This window comes from Macaca mulatta, chromosome 9 (genome assembly GCF_049350105.2).
Source record: "Macaca mulatta isolate MMU2019108-1 chromosome 9, T2T-MMU8v2.0, whole genome shotgun sequence".
Lineage (NCBI taxonomy): Eukaryota > Metazoa > Chordata > Mammalia > Primates > Cercopithecidae > Macaca > Macaca mulatta.
This window is the reverse complement of record NC_133414.1, coordinates 112242261-112267542: the sequence shown is the minus strand read 5'-3', so window position 1 is coordinate 112267542 and position 25282 is coordinate 112242261. Positions and strand designations below refer to the sequence as shown.

General features: G+C 38.2%; 1 protein-coding gene across 14 annotated transcripts in view; it reads left to right on the top strand.

Annotated features, from left to right (window-relative positions):
• Positions 1-25282, top strand: part of CHUK (component of inhibitor of nuclear factor kappa B kinase complex) — a 45436-nt gene that overhangs the window by 12672 nt on the left and 7482 nt on the right. For 10 of the 14 annotated variants that reach the window (XR_013398250.1, XR_003719435.2, XR_013398251.1 and 7 more), the window contains 9 exons: positions 7437-7631; positions 9909-10011; positions 13259-13382; positions 13802-13953; positions 16594-16655; positions 17939-18048; positions 18709-18758; positions 24245-24341; positions 24639-24786. Coding sequence is in view for 9 of the 14 variants with exons in the window: in XM_077947215.1 (XP_077803341.1) it covers positions 7437-7631; positions 9909-10011; positions 13259-13382; positions 13802-13953; positions 16594-16655; positions 17939-18048; positions 18709-18758; positions 24245-24341; positions 24639-24786 (1041 nt within the window). In the remaining 5 variants the exon portion in view is untranslated. Of the gene's footprint in view, positions 1-7436; positions 7632-9908; positions 10012-13258; positions 13383-13801; positions 13954-16593; positions 16656-17938; positions 18049-18708; positions 18759-24244; positions 24342-24638; positions 24815-25282 lie in introns of all 14 variants that reach the window. The other 4 variants (XR_013398253.1, XM_077947220.1, XR_013398252.1 and 1 more) reach the window with 3 other exon arrangements.

The window sequence follows — 25282 nt, the reverse complement described above, 5'->3', positions numbered from 1 at the left end:
AACTGATCTGCTTGGCTTTTTTAGGGGGCTTTCCCTAACCAAGTTTTGCCTTGTACCTGCCTCTCTTAACCTTTACCTCATACAAGACCAGCTTGTCACTGCTCCTTATACCTCAAACCCATTATCTACCTTTATGCTTTGACAGATGCTATCCTTCTGCCTAGTATGATATCCATTTCTATCTCCTCACCTACACTGGCATGTCTTCAAGAACTTTTCTTTAAATGGTCTCTGCCACACAATTTGTCATTTAAAGGTTATATTCTCTATTTCTCATCTTCCATTCATGCATCTTCATATAGATTGTTTTCTTCTTCAATGTTGGGATTGTTTTACTACTTTTATTAACAACCACCCACCCTACCCATCCTAACCATGGCAGTCAGTACAGAGCAGGGCATGTATCAGGTTCTTAGTAAATTATTTATTGATATGAATGAGAGCTATAGATAGTTCTGTTGGGCAGTGTACCCAGAAACAACTCTCATAATAGTCTTCACATTTTTATTGATAGTTTATAGTATACAGGTTTCTAAAATTGAAATGAGAAATTATAATCATTTAATGTTGGAGTACATGGCGAGATAGTTCACTTTAGTCTGGAACTCCTGAACTCACGTGATCCTCCTGCCTCAGCCTCCAGAGTAAATGGGACTGCAGGTGTGCGCCAGCTCTCCTGCCTAATTTTTAAATTTTTGGTAGAAATGGGGTCTCGCTGTGTTGTCCAGGCTGGTTTTGAACTCCTGGCCTCAAGTGATCCTCCTACGTTGACTTCCCAAAGTGCTGGGATTACAGATGTGAGCCACCGTGCCCGATCTTGGCATACTTTATTAAATAGAAACTTGAGGCCATGTGGATGTCATTCTTGGCTAACACTGAAAAGATACCTAGCTTCTTCTTGATTTGGTTTCTTTCTACTGTGCCAAAGAATAAATTATCCCTTAGTGCGTTAGGAAAGCAGGGCTTTAGTTCTATGTTGCCTCTGAAACATTTCGGTTGTGAATGAATCACATCTCTTATTTGTTTCATACTCATCATAGGAATTATAGCATCATTTCTGCTTTGAAGGGCATCTGTGAGCCTCTTGTTATAGGGCATGGGGAAAGATTCCACATTATGGAGTTTGTAGTTTACAGACTTAAATTCAGTTTGCAGCACCACTATTTACCTGTCTGTGAACCTGAGCAAATGTTGTCTGTCTATCTCAAGGACAGTAATATCTTCCTCAAAGAACCAATATTATTATGAGGTTATACAGAATAAGGTATATATAAGGTACTAGTTATAGTAGTTCAAGAAACTTCAAGGATGCTTGTTAGACATGATAATAAGACTGAATTTTGAAGAATGAGATTTTTTAGGAAAAGGGTGGGGGTGGGATAGATTTATAGGCAGCAGAGCATCATGAGCAAAAGTACAGAAGTATGAACTACAAAACAGCTTGGTGTTACTGTAGAACATTTTCCTAAAATGTTTATATGTATTGTACAAGAAAGGAATGATGTCTGTTTGATTTTCACTTAAAAAAGGAAGCAACAAAACAGTTACTATTTCCCTTTTGAAAAAACAGCTTAGCAAGTCTGATTGTATGCATATTTTTCAACTGTTTATTATGAAAATCTTTAAATATGTTGAAGAGTTGGAAAAAGTGTACTGAACCTACCACTAAAAATAATGGTGAAACAGCAACATTTAATTATTTTTTTCTTTGCCTCCTCTTTCATGCCCCTAAATGTAACTGTATTCTGAGTCTCTTCTTGGTTCTTTTTCCATTACATTTCCTTTTTTTTATTAGGCAGTTTCTTCAGCTGTATAGCTTTACCTATAAACTGCACATGGATAACTCCTAAAGTTATTTCTCTCCATAGCTTAGACGTTTCCACCAAGGACTTATAACTGTCGTATAACTGTATAACTATCTGGTTGTTCCACTAGCACTTAAGACTTAATTTATTAAAAACTGAACATATTTGTTCTATCCATTAAATTTACTTCTTTTTTTTTGTTTGTTTTTGAGATAGAGCCTCACTGTGTCTCACGATCTCAGCTCACTGCAACCTACACCTCCTGGGTTCAAGCGATTCTCCTGCCTCAGCCTCCTGAGTAGCTGGGATTACAGGCGCCCGCCGCCATGTCTGGCTGATTTTTATATTTTTAGTAGAGATGGGGTTTCACCATGTTGGCCAGGCTGGTCTTGACACCCTGACCTCAGGTGATCTTCCCACCTTGGCCTTCCAAAGTGCTGGGATTACAGGCATGAGCCACTGCACCTGGCCCCATTAAATCTACCTCTGTAGATTTCCTACACCTCTTATTTGCACTGTCACCTTTTCAGTTACCCAGATGGGAAACTTTGGCTGTCTTGGCTCTTCCTTTCTCTTCAATCGATATATCCAATTATTTTATAAAGTTATCTTTTGAATATCTTAATAATTTTGAGCTTGCCAGGTTCTCAATTTAGAAAGGCTTGCATAGTTCTCTTTCACTTATTGAATAAAGTTCAGACCCTTTCATTGGTACTCAGAACCTATCTTGGTTTCATATCAATTTATACTTCCGGACTTACCTCTTACTAATACCCCGAGAGAGCATCATTTTAGGTACATTTGAACTGGATTAACTGTATTGTCTGATTATGCCCATCCCTTTCTACTTTTCTGCTTCTGCTCGCCTTGTTTTCTGCCTAAAGGAACTTATTTTTCAGTCCTTTCCCATTTCAGTCTTTCTTTCATTTCAAAGTTTAGCTCAAGTAGTGCCTCCTTTATGAAGTGCCCGCTTCCTACTGCCAAGTGTATGATACTTTACGCTGATTATAACACCTATCACATTTTGCCTGGTACTTTAGTTCTCTTAGTATATCTTAATACCTTCTGTTTGACTATAACTGTTTGGAGGGCAAGGATCATCAGGTACTCAGTTTGTATACCCACTACTACCACCACAACACATTTAATATTATGTACCAACAGTATGTACCTACCAATAGTAGGTACTCATTAAATATTAGTGAACAAAAAGATAAATTTAGGTTGTATTTCCTCTTTTTTCTTTTGCTCCCTTCTGGCCTGGAGCTTTGGTAGTGGGATGCCATGATGACATATCCTAATATCCTGTGTAAAAGTAGATGTCCATTATAGGATTTTTCATCCTAAGTTTCTGCTGTTGCTATAAATGGCAGCTGTCATAGTGTGAAATATGCCTAAACTGGGAAGGCATGGAAAGTCTCAGGTAGTATAATTGTATTGTAAATCCATATCAGTTTTGAAGATTTCCCTACTCCCCTTTTAAGCATAAAAGATTTATATTAAAGAGAAGTCTCTTAATAAGAGAAATACTGGCAATCATGTTGTGACATTTGGAATTCACATGAAAAGGATCAACTTCCGGTTATAAAAACAGTTTGGTATTTCTTTTTAAAAATTTTGTTAATACAGGTGCGGTGGCTCATGCCTATAATCCCAGCACTTTGGGAGGCGGAGTCAGGTGGATCACTTGAGGTTAGGGGTTCAAGACTAGCCTGGCCAACATAGTGAAACCCCATCTCTACTAAAAATACAAAAATTAGCCAGGGATGGTGGTGCATGCCTGTAATCCCAGCTACTCGGGAGGCTGAGGCAGGAGAGTTGCTTAAACCCGGGAGGTGGAGGCCGCAGTGAGACGAGATCGCAACACTGCACTCCAGCCTGAGCAACAAAGAGAGACTCTGTGTCAAAAACAAACAAAATTGTTAATATGCTTTTAAGTTTTTTTTTTTTGTTTTGTTTTTTTGAGATAGAGTTTTGTACTGTCACCCAGGCTGGAGTACCATGGTACGATCTCCACTCACTCCAGCCTTCACCTCCCAGACTCAAGTGATTCTCTCGTGCCTCAGCTTCCCACACAGTTGGAATTACAGGTGTGTGCCGTCATGGCCAACTAATTTTTTTGTATTTTTGGTAGAGACAGGGTTTCGCCATGTTGGCCAGGATGGTCTCGAACTCCTGTCCTCAAGTGATCCACCTGTCTTGGCCTCCCAAAGGGCTGGGATTACAGGTGTGAGCCACTGCGCCTGGCCTAATTTTTTAAATTGACAAATAATTGTACATATTCATGGGGTAAATAGTGATGTTTCAATACATGTACTGTGTAGTGATTAGATTAGGGTAATTAGCATATCCATCATCTCAAACATCATTTCTTTGTGTTGGGAATATTCAGTATCCCTTTCTTTCTTTTTTCTTTTTCTTTCTTTTTTTTTTCTTTTTGAGACGCAGTCTCACTCTGTCACCTGAAGTGCAATGGCGCAATCTCAGCTCACTGTAGCCTTGATCTCCCAGGTTCAGGCAATTCTCCTGCCTCAGCCTTCTGAGTAACTGGGATTATAGGTGTTGTGCCACCAAGCCTAGCTAATTTTTGTATTTTTAGTAGAGACGAGGTTTCACCATATTGGCCAGGCTGGTCTTGAACTCCTGACCTCAAGTGATCCACCTGTTTTGTAATCCCAAAGTGCTGGGATTACAGGCGTGAGCCGCCATGCCCAGTCTCGGTTTAGTATTTCTGTAGCACCACTTATTTGGGCATCTGTGTTAGGATTTGTAAGTGGAAATAATAGTGGGCCTTTAAACTAAAAACTGTACAGCAAAGGAAGCAATTAACAAAACGAAAAAGCAACCCATGGATTGGGAAAAGATACATACATACCATACATCTAATAAGAAATTAATACCCTAAATTTATAAGAAACTCATGCAACTCAATACCAAAAATGTAAATAACCCAATTTAAAAATGTGCAAAGGACCTAAATTAGACACTTCTCAGAAGAAGAAATTCAGATGGCCAACAAACATATGAAAAGGTGCTCAACAACTCTTAGCATCAGGGAGATGCAAATCAAAACCACACTAAGATAGCACCCCCCACCTGTTGGGATGGCTATTATGCAAAAGAAAAAAGGTAAGAGTTAGGATGTGGGAAAAAAGAAATCCCTTCTACACTGTTAGTGGGAATGTAAATTATTACAGCTGTCTTGGGAAACAGTATAAAAGTTCCTCAAAATTAAAAATAGGACTACTGGCCAGGTGTAGTGGCTCACACCTGTAATCCCAGCACTTTGGGAGGCTGAGACAGGTGGATCACGTGAGGTCAGGAGTTTGAGACCAGCCTGGGCAACATGCGGAAACCCCGTCTCCACTAAAATTACAAAAATTAGCTGGGCATGGTGGTGCATCTGTAATCCCAGCTACTCAGTAGGCTGAGGCAGGTTAATTGCTTGAACCCAGGAGGTGGAAGTTGTAGTGAGCTGAGATCATGCCACTGCACACCAGCCTGCGTTACACAGCAAGACTCTGTCTCAAAAAAAAAAAAAAAAAAAAGAACTGTAAGATTTAATAATCTCACTTCTCGGTATCTATCCAAAGGATTTTAAAGCAGGCTTGTGAAGAGATATTTGCACTCCCATGTTCATCGCAGCATTATTCACAATAGTCAAGATATGGAAATAGCCTAAATGTCCTTTGACAGATGAATAGATAGGGAAAAGGTGGCATATATACACAGTGGAATAGTATTCAGCCTTAAGAAAAAGAAGGAAATTCTGCCATTTAGGACAGTGTGGATGAACCTGGAGGACATGCTAAGTAAAATAAGCAAGACACAGAAAGAGAAATACTGCATGATCTCACTTACATGTGGAATCTATAATAGTTAAACTTAATAGAAGCAGACAGTAGCATCATAGTTGCCAGGGGCTGCAGGGACGGGAGTGGGGAGGTGTATGTAGAGATGTTCATCAAAAGGTCCAAACATGGCAGCAAAAGAAAAAAGTACAAAAATGACAACTATGAAGAGGTGACAGATATATTAATTAGCTGAAATGTGATAATTTCACAATGTATATCAAAACATCAAGTTGTATATCTCAAATATATAACATTTTTATATGTCAAAAAAATTAAATTGTCACAAAATAAAATATTTAAAAGATAAAGCAATAAATCAGGAGAGGGCTATGACAGATGAAACAAGATAGGCTCTATGTAAATGGTGGTTGAAACTAGGTGAGGCATTCACAGGGTTGGGAGGGGGCTTATTATACTGTTGTCTATAGTTTTGTGTCTTTGAACATCAATTCAAATTTGTGTTTTAAAGGGAAAAAAAGAAATAATAGTGGCCTTGGATTAATGTCCACCTTTGTAGTAAGGATTTTTAGCTGAGAGAATTTTAATCATTTGCATATACTAGTCAATGTAAGGCATGGAGAAATGTAGGCATTAATTTTGTATGGCTTTTCTAAGGACACTGGAAGGAAGAGAATTTAAAATCATGTTCTTTTCAAAAGACTGAAGTCCAACTCTGTTGCTGTCCGCACTTACATGGGCAGAGCCCCACCTGACTCAGCCTCACACTCACTTGGCCTGTATCAGGTTACTTTTACTGGGGCTTTAGGAGAGAGTGATAAAACTGTTCTTGTTTGATTTGGGGCCCTTAGGCAGGTTGCTGCTCTGGGGTTAGGTTGCCTTATAAAAAGGTAACTCACCACGCATAACAATGCTTTTTCCTGTTTAAAGAGAGACCTAGTTCTTCTATCAGATGATTTCTTAAGGCAGCACAAAGTAGCCAGACACAAAAAGAGTTAAGATCCAAGCTCTACCAGTTATTAGCTGTGTGATCCCTAACAAGTTATTTAACTTAGAACTCTGGTTTCTTTCTCTGTTTAAAATGGAGATTAAAAGATCTAATTATTGGGGATGTTATGTGAAAGTGGTTTACCAGTGGGGTGCGGTGGCTCACGCCTGTAATCCCAGCCACTTTGGGAGGCTGAGGCGGGCGGATCACGAGGTCAGATCGAGACCATCCTGGCTAACACGGTGAAACCCCGTCTCTACTAAAAAATACAAAATATTAGCTGGGTGTGGTGGCGGGCACCTATAGTCCCAGCTACTGGGGAGGCTGAGGCGGGAGAATGGCGGGAACCCAGGAGGTAGAGCTTGCAGTGAGCCGAGATCGCGCCACTGCACTCCAGCCTGGGCGACAGAGCAAGATTCTGTCTCAAAAAAAATAAATAAATAAAATAAAGAAAGAAAGTGGTTTACCCCAGTGGTTGTCTTCTGTTAGGCACTTCATGAATTGGAATGTTTCCTTTTAGGTCTATGATAATGTTTTTTTCAAAATAAATAACTGTTCTTTCAAATTGAGATTTTTATTTATTCATTTTGTGCATCCCTATAACTTTGAAATTTTATTGTTGGAACTAACATCTATTGTAGAAAAGGAAATTGTTCAGTTTTCAGAATGTCATTTTATAATTATAAAAGGAGATCTCACTTTGGAGAATGAGTGAACCTTGTTTAATGTAGAAATAATGCCTGTTGTTGATATTCACCTTTTAGTATCTGGCAGTGAATCTTTTATGTAGCAAATGATCAATAAATTTACCTTTTTTTTTTATTTATACAGATAGTACACATCCTAAATATGACTTCTGCAAAGATAATTTCTTTTCTGTTACCACCTGATGAAAGTCTTCATTCACTACAGTCTCGTATTGAGCGTGAAACTGGAATAAATACTGGTTCTCAAGAACTTCTTTCAGAGACAGGAATTTCTCTGGATCCTCGGAAACCAGCCTCTCAATGTGTTCTAGATGGAGTTGTAAGAAAATTAATTATAATATCCCTAGAGTATATGAAATCTAGAGGGATTGCATGCCCTGCAATTTTTATGCATACTTGGAATTCCTTGGTCTGGGGAGCACATTCTGTTTTGGTTTTGTCCTACTCCCAACTCTTATCATTGCTTTGCAAGGTGAACAGGATAGAAATGATACATTTGTTGTTTTGAACTTTGCAAGACTTTTTCTTTGGTGCCAGTTTTCTGCTCCTGTACCCAGACCAAACTGAGGGTCAGGCTGCTTACTCTCTCGGCCCAATAACGAGATGCAGATGAACTGGGAGAGGAGGGAGTTTTTATTTCAGTAACCAGTTACAGGTAGAAGGCCTGGAAATTATCGCCAGACCACCTCAAAATTACAAAGTTTTCCCAGAGTTTATATATCCTCTAAGCTATATGTCTATGTGTAAGTTTGCATTCATCTAAAAACATAAATGATTAATCTGTAACTAAGGTCTGAGTCTTGAAGACATTCCTCTGGAGCCTCAGTAAATTTATTTACTCTAAATGGGTCCAGGTGCTGGGGTGATTGCCCTTATCTTGTCTCCTATTAAATCACAGAGGTTTGAGGAGTTCCTACAGACCTCCAATAAACTTGTTTGTGGAAGCCTGAGGAGTTTCTTCAGACCCCCAATAAAACATTTAATCGTAAATGGGTCCTATTAAGAATTCCTTCATTATTTTGCTTTTAGTCCCAGGAAGGGCCTGGGTGGAACTCTTGGTAGGCTTTGGTTACATTTCAGCCTTTGTGTAAGGGCACTGGCTCTTCCAGTTTTTTTCTTTTTTTTTTTTTTTTTTGAGATAGTCTTGCCCTGTTGCCCAGGCTGAAGTGCAATGGCGCAATCTCAGCTCACTGCAACCTCCGCCTCCTGGGTTCAAGTGATTCTCCCTGCCACAGCCTCCCAAGTAGCTGGGAAGCTGGGATTATAGGCGCCCGACACCATGCCCAGCTAGTTTTTTGTATCTTTGGTAGAGACGGGGTTTCACCACTCCTGACCGACCTTAGGTGATCGACCCACCTCGGCCTCCCTAAGTGCTGGGATTACAGGCGTGAGCCACTGTGCCCGGCTGCTCTTTCAGCTTTTAGTATTTAACTTCACCACTCAGTCAGTGCTGAAACAGTTGTTATGGAGGCCTGTGTTAGTGAGACCTGGCCTGCCACACTCCCACTTATTATTCCTTCTTGGCTTGGTGCAGTGGCACATGCCTGTAATCCCAGGACTTTGGGAACCCAAGGTGAGTGGATTGCTTGAGTTCAGGAGTTCGAGACCTGCCTGAGCAACATGGTGAAGCCCTGTCTGTACAAAAACTACAAAAATTAGCTGGTTTGATGGTGCACCCCTGTAGTCTTAGCTACTTGGGAGGCTGAGGTGGGAGAATCACTTGAGTCTGGGAGGTTGAGGCTGCAATGAGCCATGATCACACCACTGCACTCCAGCCTGGGTGACAGAGCAAGACCCTGTCTCAAACAAAAAAATTTCTTTTCGTATTTGAAGTCCAGTACTCTGAAACTACTGTGAGACCAGCAGTCTCATAGGTCCTGCCAAAGGATGGATGGGTGGTAAAATACGACTGGTCATGACTTTTTTCCCCATTTTTCTTTTTATGACTTTATTGAGGCATATTAATTATCACGTTAGTTCTCATTTAAGGTGTACAATATAGTGATTTTTTTGTTTCTTTTTTATTAACTTGTCACTGACTTGATGCTCAATTGCAGTGATTTTTTTTTTAAGTAAATTTACCAAATTTTGCAGCTATCACCATAAACCAGCTTAAAAACGTTTCCATTAACAGTCCATTAACTGTTAATCTCCATTCTGCCCACCCCAGGCAACCAGGAATCTATTTTTTATCTCCAAAAGTTTACCTTTTCTGAACATTCCATATAAATGAAATTATGTAATATATAGTCTCCTGTCTGACTTTTTTTACTTGCCTTGTATTTTTGAAGTCCATGCATGTTGTAGCATGTATCAGTACTTCATTCCTTTTGATTACTGAATAGTTTTTTCACTGTATATATCTTTTTGCATTTGTTCTTTGGGTTTTGGTGATTGTTTACTTTAGCCCATACAAAAGTTTGGGTCTTTTTCCTCAACAAAAGTATGGACTCTGTTATTTGTAAGAGATATGCTAATACACATTGACTTTGATCATTTGCATTTCAAAGTAGAAAATCTGGTGCATAAGTATTTAGAAAACCTAGGATTTTCAAAGATCCTTGAGCAGGATTTTAATTGTTTGTTTCTTTTTCAGAGAGGCTGTGATAGCTATATGGTTTATTTGTTTGATAAAAGTAAAACTGTGTATGAAGGGCCATTTGCTTCCAGAAGTTTATCTGATTGTGTAAATTATATTGGTAAGTCCAGTCTGTTTAGCGGCTGAGCTTTAAACATGAATTAATTTAACTTTAACTCTCAGTATGATTAGTAGAAATGGACTTTTGATGTTGTGTTCTGTATCTCATACTTGAAATTTCTATATGGAGTTATATGAGAATTCTGAAAAATTGATTTATATAGTTTGGAATGTGAAAAGGTAGATATTAAATCTCCACCAGATCATTCATTTAAGAGAAGGTTTACTTTCTTGAGGATGGGACTCTCACAGGAGAATGAAACTTCACTATTAGTTAAACCTACTTTTTAATTGTCTCTTCATTGTCTAAGCATGTTAAAGTATTTATTTCATTTTTCCTGTGAATACTGCTTGATGTTCAAATGTTTTAATTTATCGTGTGAAAATTATTCTTTTCTTTTGAACAAGTTAAGTGTTTGATCACTGTATGTCTACCCAAATAAAATAAAGCACAAAATTACAAAATCAACAACAAAATTGAGCAGAGGGGCTGAAATATATGTAATCTTACTTTTTAAATAATCTTTTTATTAGTTTTCTTTTGAAATTTTCTTTTAAATTGAGGCAGTTTACATAGAGTGAAATTTATGTAGCATGAAATTCACAGATATATTTCGATAACTTTTGACAAATTTATATACTTGTGTAATCCACACCACAGTCATGATGTAGATCATTTCCTTCACCTCAGAAAGTTCCCTCATGTCTCTTTTCAGTCAACTCCCCTTGCCCCAGACTTTATTATTACTATTTTACTAATGAACTTTTTTTTTTTAAAGAATGGTTTTAGATTTGCCAAAAAATTGGGCAGATAGTACAGAGTTTTCATGTAACTCCCCTCACTCGCGCATGTAGTTTTTCCTATTGTTAACATTTTACCTGGGAGGTGGAGGTTGCAGTGAGCCAATGTCACACCACTGCATTTCACCCTGGGCAACAGAGTGAGACCCTTTCTCAAAAAAATAAATAAAAAACATAAAATATTAAAAAATATTAAAAAGTTAAAAAAATCTATTTTACATTAGTATGATGCATTTGTTACATTTAATGAACCCATATATTATTAATTGAAACCCATACTTTATTCACATTTCCTTCATTTTTACCTAATATCCTTTTTCTATTCTAAGATCTCATCTAGGATACATTATATTTAGTTGTCATGTCTCTTTAGCTCCTGTTTGCTGTGACATTTTCTCAGACTTCAAATAGTCCTTGTTTTCGATGACCTTGACAGTTCTAAGGAATACCAGTCAAGTATTTTGTAAGATGTCCCTCTGCTAAAATTTGTCTTTTTTTTTTTTTTTTGAGACGGAGTTTCGCTCTTGTCGCCTAGGCTGGAGTACAGTGGTGCAATCTTGGCTCACTGCAACCTCCACCTCCCGGGTACAAGCGATTCTCCTATCTCAGCCTCCCGAGTAGCTGGGATTACAGGCACGCACCACCATGCCCAGCTAATTTTTGTATTTTTAGTAGAGACAGGGTTTTGCTGTGTTGGCCAGGCTGGTTTCGAACTCCTGACCTCAGGTGATCCGCCTGCCTTGGTCTCCCAAAGTGCTGAGATTACAGGCATGAGGCACCGTGCCTGGCCTTTTTTTTTTTTTTTTTTTTTTCATGATTAGACTGGGGCAGTGGGTTTTTGAGAGAAAGGTCACGGAAGTAAGATTGCAGTGAATTGAGTTCATGCCACTACATTCCAGCCAGGGTGACAGAGCGAGACCCTGTCTCAAAAAAAAAAAAAAAAAAAAAAGAGGGAGTTATGTTCCCCTCTTTTAGGATAGAGTATCTACATAATTTATTTGGAATTCTTCTGCATAGGAGATTTGTCCTTGCTCTCCCATTTATTAATTTCAGTCATTTATTTATATTAGTATGGATTAATGGATTTTTAAAAATACTTTATATTATAATCCAATACTAGTTTATTCTGTTGCTCAGATTGTTCCAGCTTTGGCCATTTGGAGCTCTTTCAGTGGGCTCCTGTACCTCTTTTACATGCCCCCATCAATGAGTTGTTTTTGTTTTATTTTGTTTAAAAAGTTTGATTTTTTTTTTTTTTTTTTTTTGGTCTGTTGTAGGAAGCCACAGGTGGAAGTTTGGTTATACAATAGGAGAAAGGTTAATTGAGAATATTAATAATTATTAAGGGAGGCAAATATTTTTCCATTTATATAGCTTAATTTATTTAAAGTCTGCTTCAGATGATGTGTTTTCTCGTAGGAACACTAGTGTAGCAAGTTTTGCCTAACCTTTCTCTGAAGTTTTCATTAGAAAAAAGTAACAGAGAATATACTTGCTGCCTTACAATATGAATCTGTTTCAATGTTGGAGAATTCCATATGTTAAAATAGAATTTCATTGAACTTAACACATGGTTTTAGAAAAGTAGCATTCCCTTTACCAAAGAATGGGTGAGATAAAAATCACAAATAGATAACTTTTTAAAGTCTGGCATTGAAGAAAGCATATTTTATTAAACTGCCATTTACCCTCTGTGTTTTCTTTTTTTTTCTTTTTTTTGAGGTAGAGTCTCACTCTGTCACCCAGGCTGGAGTACAGTGGTGCGATCTTGGCTCACTGTAACATCCACCTCCTGGGTTCAAGTGATTCTTTTGCCTCAGCCTCCTGAGTAGCTGGGACTGTAGATGTGCATCACTACACCCAGCTAATTTTTGTATTTTTAGTAAAGACAGGGTTTCACTATGTTGGCCAGGCTGGTCTTGAACTCCTGACCTCAAGGGATCCGCCCGCCTTGGCCTCCCAAAGTGCTGGGATTACAGGCGTGAGCCATCACACCTGACTCTTGTGTGTATTCTTAATGCTGGATTGTTGGTCCAGGATATGAAATTTATTATTTAGAGGTAGGAAAGACCCAGAGGAGATGGGACTTGATTTAGAACTTGAAAGAAATAATTTGGATTAGCAGAGAGAAAAAGAGTATTCCAGGTTGCAGAAAAGCAAACAAAAAAGACAGATACAGGAATAATCTCAGGCTCTGTGAGTGTAGTGATTATGTCATTCATTTTTTTCCCCCTTGTATCTGGAGCAGGGCTTATGTATTGCAGGTGCTCTGTAAATGTATATTGAACTGAATTAAATGGAAACAAGTGGCTCTTTTAGCATCAGTTTGTAGCATCTATGGGAATCCTGTTTTTGTAGACAGAAAATCACAGAGAACAATAAATCAACTCTAAAATCCTCAAAAGTAACTAACTCCCTTGCCCCTTTTCTCATCTTCTTGTATATAGTACAGGACAGCAAAATACAGCTTCCAATTGTACAGCTGCGTAAAGTGTGGGCTGAAGCAGTGCACTATGTGTCTGGACTAAAAGAAGACTACAGCAGGCTCTTTCAGGGACAAAGGGCAGCAATGTAAGTGGATTCTGTTGTTTATAAGCACAATGCAATGTGCATCATATACTCAAGAATTAATCTTGCTGGTTTTCACTAATCAATATTTCATGTAATAGTAACATACTAGGCCAATTTGAAGTGTAATGTTCTGATTAAACTTGTAGAATTCTCACTAATGGACTGAGACCATTCTATTATAATGACTTGAGGGTAATAATTCCCGTATGGTCCTAGTACAAAAAGATTGTTTATCACAGAATATTATAGGCAGGAAGTCTTTAGAGATCAGATTCTAGAGATCAGTTATTTCTCATAGATTGATAATAGAAACTTAGGCTTTGGCCTTGTGGCAGTTTATGTTTTTAAATTATTGTTCAATGTTTCTGAATGCCGAATGCTGATAATATCTTTTTTCTTTTTTTTTTGCTATGGTTTAGGTTAAGTCTTCTTAGATATAATGCTAACTTAACAAAAATGAAGAACACTTTGATCTCAGCATCACAACAACTGAAAGCTAAATTGGAGTTTTTTCACAAAAGCATTCAGCTTGACTTGGAGAGATACAGCGAGCAGATGACGTATGGGATATGTAAGTGTCTGAGTAATATATTTCAAAGGAATATCTGGTTTCTTGAAGCCATCTGTTGTTTTGCCTTCTTAACTCAGCCAGTTGTTTTACTTACCTTCACATTAGGACAGGAGACAGGACAACTTAGATTACCAGAAACCATGTTTGTTTTGAATGTTACCTCTTTTTAAAAATTTGCTTAGTTGAGCAATTTAGTTTCACAATTGGGCTAAAATTATTTAGCTCCAAAAAAATACAGAAGCAATTTAATAATCTTGAATTTCAAACATAATTTAAAAATAAATACAAAATCTGGACTTCTTAGCCAGTGCTGTGGACTGAATGTTTGTGTCCCCCATGAAATACATATGTTGAAATTCTGACCCTGAAGGTGACGGTGTTGGTAGGTGGAGTCTTTGGGAAGTGACTAGGTCATGAGAGTGGAGCCTTCGTGTTTGGGATTAATGCTCTTACAAAAGAGGCCTGAATGAGATCCCTCACCCCTTCTGCATGTGAGGACAGAGCAAGAAGATAGTCATCAGGAACCAGAAAGCAGGCCCTCACCAGATACCAAATCTGCCTTGTTCTTGGACTTCCCAGCCTTCAGAACTATAAGAAATAAATTTCTATTGTTTTTATGGCACTTAGTCTATGGTATTTTTTTATAGTAGCCCAAATGGACTAAGACAACCAGGGGAGTCTTAAACTACTTACCTTTCTGTAAATAATGACACAAATATTCTAAGGCTATGATTTTTTTCAAACCATCTACCGTGGAGTCCTATTTTTTGCATACACGATCTCCAAATTTTCAATATTTGATTCCAAGCTTATCTCCTTCAGATGCACTAAGGAAATGTAAAAAGACAGAGTTAAAATATGAGTAAATTGAAGGAGTCACTACCAGCATTTCTGTTTTCTTTTATAAAACAAATCCTTTTTAGGAAACAAATACTGCTTGTACACTTGTCCTGAGCAAAGTATGTGTATCTCAGAATAAACGATCAATAGTGTCCAGTTGGGTGAATGAATTTACTCTCCAGAACTGGTTTTATTAATAATATTGTTATTTTATCTCTATTTGTATATTATTGACATTCTGGCAAGTGATAAAATATAATTATTTCATTAAAATACCTTAGACTTGTCAAAGGCTTATTATACAATTGTTAAAGAAGAATGAGGTAGATCTGTATGTGCTTTATTAAAAGATCACCTGGGTCTTTAGTTGACAGAAAAGTTTTAAATTGTGGGAAAAAATAGAGAGTATACCAGTGGTTTCACTTGCGAGGGAGCAGGGTATGTGTCTGTGTAACAAATAATCATAGTAAGGTCCCTTGAGGTGGATGGTAGAAGGGAGGAAGACAGAGTCTTTTCTGTTTATATCCTTTTATAGTATTTAATTTTTAAAAATCACATTCAAGTATTAAATTTCTTTTCTGGCCAGGTGTGGTGACTCACGCCTGTAATCTCAACACTTTGGGAGGCCGAAGCTGGTGGATCCCTTGAGCTCAGGAGTTCAAGACTAACCTGGGCAATGTGGGGTAGAACCCCATCTCTACAAAAAATACAAAAATTAGCCGGGCATGGTGGTGCACACCTCAGCTATTCAGGAGGCTGAGGTGGGAGGATCACTTGAGCCCTGGAGATAGAGGTTGCGGTGAGCCGAGATCATGCCACTGCACTCCAGCCTGGGTGACAGAGTGAGACACTATCTCAAAAAAAAAAAAAAAAATTGGTTTTTCCTTTATCCACCTATCTCCACACTGATATACGTATTTTTTTTAAGAAAACAGTCGGCCGGGCACAGTGGCTCACGCCTGTAATCCCAGCACTTTGGGAGGCCGAGGCGGGTAGATCACGAGGTCAGGAGATCAAGACCATCCTGGCTAACATGGTGAAACCCCATCTCTACTAAAAAATACAAAAAATTAGCCGGGCATGGTGGTGGGCGCCTGTAGTCCCAGCTACTTGGGAGGCTGAGGCAGGAGAATGGTGTGAACCTGGGAGGCGGAGCTTGCAGTGAGCTGAGATTGCACCACTGCACTCCAGCCTGGGTGACAGTGAGACTCCATCTCCCCCCAAAAAAAAAAAGAAAGAAAGAAAACAGTCATCTGTATTCATTTCCTAAGGGTTCTATAACCTGTGTGGCTTCAGCAATAGAAACTTATTGTCTCACAGCCCTGGAGGCTAAAAGTCCAAAATCGAGGTGTTGGCAGGGCCATGTTTTCTCTGAAATCTGCAGAGAAGAATCTTTCCTTGTTTCTCTCTAGCTTCTTATGGTCTTATGGTCTGCCAGCCATCACTGGCATTCCTTGGCTTACAGTTGCAGCACCTTAATCTGTCTCCATTGTCACATAGCATTCTCCCCTGTGTATCTGTATCCTGTGTCTCGTCTCTTCTAAGTACACTGGTCATACTGGATTAAGAGCCCAGACCATTCCTGTATGAGTATTAATTTATCTAATTACTTCTGTAATGACCTTATTTCCAAATAGGTCACATTCTGAGATATTGGGGGTTAGGAATTCCACATATCTTTTGGGGGGCCACAATTCAACTCATAACACATCTTTGATGTTGATATGGCAAGGAGGCAGGCAGGCCAGTAATTAAAGATATGGCTATTTCTGAGATAACCAATTTAGACTTTTCTTTTAGCTTCAGAAAAAATGCTAAAAGCATGGAAAGAAATGGAAGAAAAGGCCATCCACTATGCTGAGGTAAAATCATTGACCACATTCTGTGTACTTATTAATTCTTGATGTCTCCATTAGAAACTGTCTTTGGTTTTGGTATATAAAGAGCATTTTTCATGTCATTCCCGAAATTCAGACAAAATTCTAGTAGATGCTTTGTATATAAAGAGGGAGGTATCATAGTGATTAAAAACAAGGGCTTTTTGAAAATTACCTAGTGCCTTACTAAGCTTCAGTTTCCTTTATTTATTTATTTATTTTTTGAGACAGGGTCACTGTGTTGCCCAGGTTGGAGTGCAGTGGCATGATCAAAGCTCACTGCAGCCTCAACTTCCCAGGCTCAAGCAAGTCCTCCCATCTTAGCCTCCTGTGTAGCTGGGACAAGAGGTGCACCACCATGCCTGGCTAATTTTTACATTTTATTAGTGACAGGGTCTCACTATATTGCCCAGACTTGCATCAAACTCCTGGGCTTAAGCAATCCTCCCACCTCAGCCTCCCATAGAGCTGGGATTACAGGCATGAGCCACCACATCCAGCTAGTTTCCATATTATGGGCACAATTTCTTTTCTAGTAGGGTTATGAAGATTAAATGGGAGTCAGTATTATTTTTGTGACTGGTTTAGATAGGATGGCTGCACATCTGGGTTTAGTGGGACTGTCCCAGTTTATACCTAATATCTTGCCATAATTATCAGTAGTAGTCCCTTTCACTCTCAAAATGACACTGGTTTGGACAATAAATTATATGGTGTCCCTAGGTATAGATCATTCTCTAGGTGGCAGATTTTCTTCCCCTTATCCTGTACATTTGTCCATGGTCCTAAGTTATTACACTCCTTAATGTCAGTACTTACCCTGAGGATGTGGGTGGGAATACCCATGGTGTCCTGGGGTGGGAAATCCAAGGTCTTTATCTTTTTGTGTCCCTATTCAAGGCAGTGGGGGCCAGGAGGCAATCAAAATCATAGAGCCAAGATACAAGTAATACCAGTGGTTTTGGTCTTTCTTATTAGTTGACACCTGTTGTACCTTTTTGCTTCTCCAGAGGTAAAAGCAAATACTAGTAGTTTACTGTTGTCAGGAGAGAAAAGAGAGAAGACTAAGAATAAGTGTGTTCTTATGTGAAGGATTAAGTGTCAGAATCTGAAGAATAGAAAGGCTTTAACAATATCAGTGTTTCATATTATATTATTTAGTTCTCTAATGAAGCAGCAGGTCATTCTGTATCCTTAAGATCTGAATTTTGTTTCCAATGATGTAGTGGTAAGCCTTTCATTTCCTTTGTATTTTCATCATATTTTAGGTTGGTGTCATTGGATACCTGGAGGATCAGATTATGTCTTTGCATGCTGAAATCATGGAGCTACAGAAGAGCCCCTATGGAAGACGTCAGGGAGACTTGATGGAATCTCTGTAAGGATGTACTTGTGTTGTTGGTCTTGACATCTGTTATATTTTGTAGCATATTGTTCTTTCTGCTTACATCTGGCAAATTAAACCTCTATGTGGTTCTTTTCTCTAGTTTTCCTTTCCCCAAATATATTGGGATTATCTTTAAAGTGGAAGCTTTTTCTTAGTCACAGGAAACTTCAGAAATAATTCTTTGGGTTGGCCTTTTTTGGTTTTGAATAAAAGCATTTATTTCATATGAGTGTTAAGAATTTTCCAAGTATAACTAAGTTACAAACTGTTTCCCTACTCATAGTACCTCTGGTCCAAGATATTGACTCTTAAATGCCCTAAAACTTGAGATTTTTTCTTAATTAAAGTTCTGGATTAAAAACTTCAGATATTTTCTCTAATTATAGGTCATAATTTTTGTCTGTTTAAGTGTCTGGTGCAGAGATGTCCTCATGGTAGATCATAATAGATATGAACTATATTAAACTTTGCATTTTAAGAACTTGTGTGGTTCTTATTACTCAATAAAATGCTCTGTGAAATACTCGTTGGCAATATGAACTTGCTTTAAAATGGGTTCATTATTCAAATAAAATAATATTGTTTCAAGTTGTAGATTATTGAAGTCATTAAATTACCTTCACATATCAGAGCATGTTTTCTCTTTTACAGGGAACAGCGTGCTATTGATCTATATAAGCAGTTAAAACACAGACCTTCAGGTAAGACACTTCTATCACAGTGCTTGAAGGCATTTTAGGTAACTATTACTAGCCTAACAAATGTGGGGGATTAAATATTTTTAAGTTAAAAATTTTCTTAAAGCTGCAGAATAAATTCCAGTTTTGGTATTACCATTGAGACATGGTATAGTAAGTTTTAAGTTTGTGAGAATTTAGGAGATTAAAAAGAGAAAGTAACAGAGAAAATGAGGTAGAAAAATTTTAGAAGGGGATGTGAAAAGAAAGAATGGAAGACAGAAAAAAGGAACTCAAAGAGGAAGAAGCAGCAAGAAAATGTTTAGAAAGATGAAAAAAAATAAGTGTTGCTTAAGATTGGAGAGGTTGGGCAGGTTGTGGTGGCTCACACCTGTTATCCCAGCACTTTGGGAGGCCAAGGTGGGTGAATTACCTGAGGTCAGGAGTTCAAAACCAGCTTGGCCAACGTGGTGAAACCCCATCTCTACTAAAAATAAAAAAGTTAGCCGGGTGTGGTGGCGCGTGCCTATAATACCAGCTACTTGGGAGGCTGAGGCAGGAGAATCGCTTGAACCTGGGAGGAGGAGGTTGCAGTGAGCCAAGATCACACTACTGCACTCCAGCCTGGGTGACAGAGCGAGATTCTGTCTCAAAACAAAACAAAACAAAAAAATACTTAGAGAGGTTGGAAAGAATTTGAGGCAATGGGTTCAGGTTTGGAATGGTTAGAGGGAAGGCCTGTGCTGTTCTAGGCCAAAGCAGATTGCCTTGAAAATAATGCCTTCATCTGCACTGGTCACTGATGACTTATTTTGTTGGTAAAACAATTCCTGTTGAACACCTGCTAAATACTGAGCAAGGTCTGCTGAAAAGAGTACTGGATGGGGAATCAGAAGGCTTGAATTCTAGATTGAGTAATTTACCTACTGTTACCTCAGGCAAATCTCCGTTTCCCATTTCCTTCTGCAAACTGGGGTGGAAACCTAGCGTTCCTACTCAGTGAGTATGTTGTGACAATGTATTTAAGAGGATGTTTGTGAAAATGCTTTGAAAACTATAAACTGTTATGTACCTGCAAGATATTATCATTTAGTTAAAAATTTGTTTTGAAGGGTAACAGAAGAAATAAAGTCTGTGCCCTAATGTGCATTATACTTAAATGAATATGTTAAAAAAAGATATACTTTTACACTTTAAAATTTGTAGACACATAGCAACACATGCAAATTAATATACATGTGAAATTGTATTTCATATACTCTTTTCACATTTAAAAAAGAACACTATCTCCTCTTATACTGCTTTTATTTTACTGAAATGTATTCAGTTTAGTCTGACCAGCAGTTTTCAAAATGTAGCATATGGACCTGTGAGAATCCTTGAAACTTTGTCAGAGAGTCTGTGAGGTTAGAACCATTTTCATAATAAGATGTTATTTGTGTTTTTCACCATGTTGACATTTTCACTGATGGTGCAACGTAAAATGGCTTGCACTTTAGTATGAATCAAGGCACTAGCACCAAACTATGCTAGTAGTAGTTATATTTTTTATCACCATGCATTCACAGTTTTTTAAAAATGACAGCTTCACTTAAAAATGTTCTTGATAAAGCAGTAAAAATAGTATTTTATTTAAATCTCAACCTTTGAGTATGTGTTTTTAATATTTTGTGTGGTGAAATGGGAAGTACTCATAAAAGTGTTTCTTCTACACAGTGAAGTATGATGGTCGTCTTAAGGAAAACCACTTCAGTAATTGTTTACATTGCTAGTTGTCTGGCCTCTTTCAGGGAAGACACCATTTTTACTTGGAAGAGCAACTGTCAGGCAAACTATCATTATTCAGATTTGCATACATGAGATAATTTCTAAGAAATTAAATGAAAATAAAAAGTATAGCGCGCTTACTACTTTAAGGGAAAAAAACCAATATTTGTTGTCAATGATAACATTCCATGTTTCAAGCAAAAAGAATTTTAGAAAACTTGTATTTACCAGCTGGAATTTGTCAGCTTCTCAGCACTTAAAAACTTTTCTGACGAGATCAGTGGTATATCAGAAAGATTTGCAAAAATGTAAAACAGTGCAAGGGTTCTCACTGAAATTTTTTTGATGTAGAAAATAATGTTTTTTTGGTTTTTGTTTTTAGAGGTGGGCTCTCGCTATGTTGACCAGGCTGCTCTTGGACTCCCTGGGTTCAAGCAATCCTTCCACTTCAGGTTTCCAAGTATCTCAGGTAGCAGTAGCCAGGTGAAAGGAGGTGGCTCTCGTAGATATGAGTATTCTGTGTAAAGACATGTATGTATAGTACTTAGCATGTCTGAGGAAATGCCGTATGACTGGAGTATAGAGTTTCAGGAGAGAGAGAAAACCTAAATAAAGGTTTTTTTTTTGTATGTTTGTTTTTAATAAAAACATGTTAGTGGGCAATAGGTTTGTTATTTTTAAATGAATTAAGACACGAGTATTTTTAAATTTCTGTTTTAATTCCTGAAAACCCTTTGGGGTTCTCAAGAATTTTCTCGTGTAAAGGTGTCCTGAGACCAAAAAGTTGGAGAACTGCTTATCTAGACTATTCTCAGAAGCTTGGCTGCTCAGGAAAGAAGAGAGGTGGGTGAGTAGCTAAAAGGAGATGTAGAGCCAAGGGAGGGCACTTCTCAGAAGGAAGACTTAAACATCAGGTGCCACATGATGATGTTTTAGTTAACAACAAGCTGTGCATACTATGGTAGTCCCATAGAGATTATACTACTGTATTTTCATTATGTATTTTCTATGTTTACATGCACAAATGCTTACCAATGTGTTACAGTTGCCTACAGTATTCAGTACAGTCACTTGGTGAACAGGTATGTAGCCTATTGTCAAAAGGCTATACCATCAGGGTTTGCATAAGTACACTGTAGTATTCACACAGTGACGAAAGTGGCCAGTGATGCATTTCTCAGAACATATACTCGGGGCCAAAAAACCCTGTGGAGAGGGAGGTCCCTGAACAAGTTGAGAGATTGGCTCCAAAGAACAGTAGGAGGGATTAGCCTTGATACTATTGATATTGGAAAGAGAATGAGTGTGGATACAGATACTTTTTTGGGAGTAGAGGTTGGAAGGTCAGGGTCTTACTGCCTTATGGCCTCTTATCCTGCAGTGGTAAGTGAGGTTAACTGAAATGGAAGAGGTGATGACCTCATAGATTTGAATAGTGTACTAAAGACTTCTAAAAGCCACTGTGTGCAGTGGAAGATGTTGCTGACCCAAAACATACATTAAGAATCCAGGCCAGGTGGCTCATATCTGTGATACTAGGGGCTTTGGGAGGCCGAAGTGGGAGGATCGTTTGAGGCCAACAGTTTGAGACCAGTCTAGGCAACGTAGTGAGACCCCGTCTCTACAAAAAATAAATAAATAAATAAATAAATAAATAAATAAATAAAAATTTTAAAAAGCTGGGTGTGGTAGTGTATGCCTGTAGTCCCAGCTACTCAGGAGGCTGAAGTAGCAGGATTGCTTGAGGCCCAGGAGGTCGAGGCTGCAGTGAGCCAAGATTATACTATTGCACTTCAACCTGGGTGACAGAGCAAGACTTTTTCTCTAAAAAAAGAAAAGTACCCAGAGCAGAAATGAAAAACTTGTGAATTAGCAGTGGCAAATAGTGAACAGTAATATTAATTTTTTGTTGATAATTTAGTAGCTTGGATATAGGAACTGATAGAGCAGATGGTTGGATTAATCCAAGGTTAGGATTTTACTGATGGAATAAGAGGATAAAAAGGTTGAAGATGTTAACAAAATAGTGATTTAAGTAATAGAAGTTGTTGTAGCTAGAGTAAAATATTAAAATCTAAGATTTCAAATAGAGCAAGTCCAATTCTTTTTCTTTAATCAATATTTCTGGGCCAGGTGTGGTGGCACATGCCTGTAATCCCAGCTAATCTGGAGGCTGAGGCAGGAGAATCGCTTGAACCAGGGAGGCGGAGGTTGCAGTGAGCCAAGATTGTGCCACTGCATGCACTCCAGCCTGGGCGACAGAGCTAGACTCCATCTCAAAAAAAAAAAATTGTGACTCCCAGTCTTCTGGCTAATGAATCAGATTCCGCAGATACACAGTGATAGCATTTGTTTAGGTTATATTTTTAAAAACTTTGAGGTAGCCCTGTCAACATAGCACGAAGCTCAGAAATAAATTGCTATCCAGGTAGCTTGAGTGTCACCTTGAGTGACAAACTGTAACAAGATTGTGTCTGTCATTGGGGCCTATTATATAATCACACTTGATTTGTGGCCTCTGTTGTCTTTTCTAGCTTAGAGTTGACTTGAATCTCTTGTTCATCTGAAAATGGTTAAAACCAGCTTTCTTCATCCTTTAGCCTTGGAGAAGGCTAAAGTTCTGAGGGCTTTCACTATCTAAAAGAGCTAGTTATATGAGAAGGCTCTTGGCTTGGTCCATGGTATTTAGGAAGGAATGCTGTTTGGAGAAGAACCTTTTTGGAGCCTTTCATTTGCTTGTTGGTGAGGAGGAGACAACACAGATGTGTGGGGAATAAAGTTGGGCTATGGGGGAGGTATTTGGAGTGATAACAAAGGACACAACATTTTTTAAACCTTCTTTGATGCTCCTTTCATCATTTCCTTTTTGGTAAAATGGGGGTAACAAAAATAGTCCTCACAGGACTGCTGTGAGGATTAAATGGGAAAATTATAAGCAGAGAGTAGCAAATATTATTATTATTATTGCATTTAGGCTTAATTATTGTCCAAAGAAAATACCAGCATGATGCATGAGCAACTTTCAACTCCTTTAGCCATTTTCTGAAATACAACAATTAATGATAGTTTTTTGGGGTTTTGTTTTGTTTTGTTTTGTTTTAAATCGAGGACACATTATAAATTGTAGAACTCATTGTGACCAACAGCTATCCCAATTGAGGGTATCTGGCTGCTGCCAGTTAAGGCTTTAAGATGTCATACTGCCCTCAAATGGAACTTTCAGGCTGTCTATAGGTCCCTTTACTAGTTGGTTTCAGTGAGCGTTTTTCAAAGTTTTTCTGGGCTGTAAACAGATGGAAAAACATGAAATTCCAAGCAACCTAGTTCAAGGACCTCCTTCCTTTAGGCAATGAAAGTTTGATGAATTGTCCTACTGTTTCTAAATATGTGGTTAATCATCCAAGAAAAATTGTTCTCTTGGCCAGAGGCTGCATTTGTGTCTGGGGCTTGGGTTAGTATGGGTTAAAGATAGCCAAGACTATTCTTCTTAAGCACAGGCAACTAAGGCCTCTTACTGATAAATTTATATATACATTATACACATACAAACTTTATTTTTTATATATAACTAGATTTTATTTATAGGTAATCTTTATATCTTTTAACCCAATTTTTAATTTAAATGGAGATATTTATTAATTAAAATTAGTTTCAGAGTTTCAGGGATTTTTGAGGAATTTTTTGTTTGGAGGTTGATATGTTGCAGAAGAAAGATTATACCCACTGACTGATGTCTTTTATAGATCACTCCTACAGTGACAGCACAGAGATGGTGAAAATCATTGTGCACACTGTGCAGAGTCAGGACCGTGTGCTCAAGGAGCTGTTTGGTCATTTGAGGTAGGAAAATTGCTTCATTTCCTACTGAAGAACCAGGATACGTTTATCTTGTTCTTCTCAAAGTACAAATGCCCTCTTTGGTAAAGTATACTTACCCAGGAAGGATTCTGAAAGTACCTTGGGTAGCTTGGCCATAGCTGTCTGCATTTATGTGTCCTTTTGTATGCATTACTTTGGAGATCAGTCATTAAATCTGATGCTGATTGTGGTTCATTTCCTCAGCTGGGTTTTGGGAATATGGTATACATACAGTCTTGGGGAACATGTAAGTGTCTGACACTGATTTAATCTCTCCAGCAAGTTGTTGGGCTGTAAGCAGAAGATTATTGATCTACTCCCTAAGGTGGAAGTGGCCCTCAGTAACATCAAAGAAGCTGATAATACTGTCATGTTCATGCAGGGAAAAAGGCAGAAAGAAATATGGCATCTCCTTAAAATTGCCTGTGTAAGTAATTATTAATGAATTATTTAATGTGACATTGAGTTGCTGTTATTCCCTGCAAAGGGGATTTTTATCAGCATGAGGTGAGCCCTCTTGAACACATTTTGTGCTGGCATGTATATATTTTGCACTGGCATGAAATGACGTCCATGTTCCTTGCTTGGTGTCCAAACTAGCAGTTGAGATGCAGGACTTATTATCATCTCTCCTTTCCAATTTCTCTGTTGTTATACTCCTCTTAGCCCTTGACCACTGTGGTATTCCAACCCAACTTGGGGATAGATGTACCTGACTAGATAATGAAACTGACCATCTATTCAACTGGGTTTTTTTTCTTTCTTCAACTAAAATGGTATAAGATGAATGGATACATTTGGTTTTAGTCAATGAAGAAAGGGGCCAAGGACAGTTTACTAACAGTGTGTAAAGGTGGGAATAGTTTTGCACTGAAATACTCTGGTTGTGCATATAAGTAGTAATGGAAATGTAAGTCTTAGGA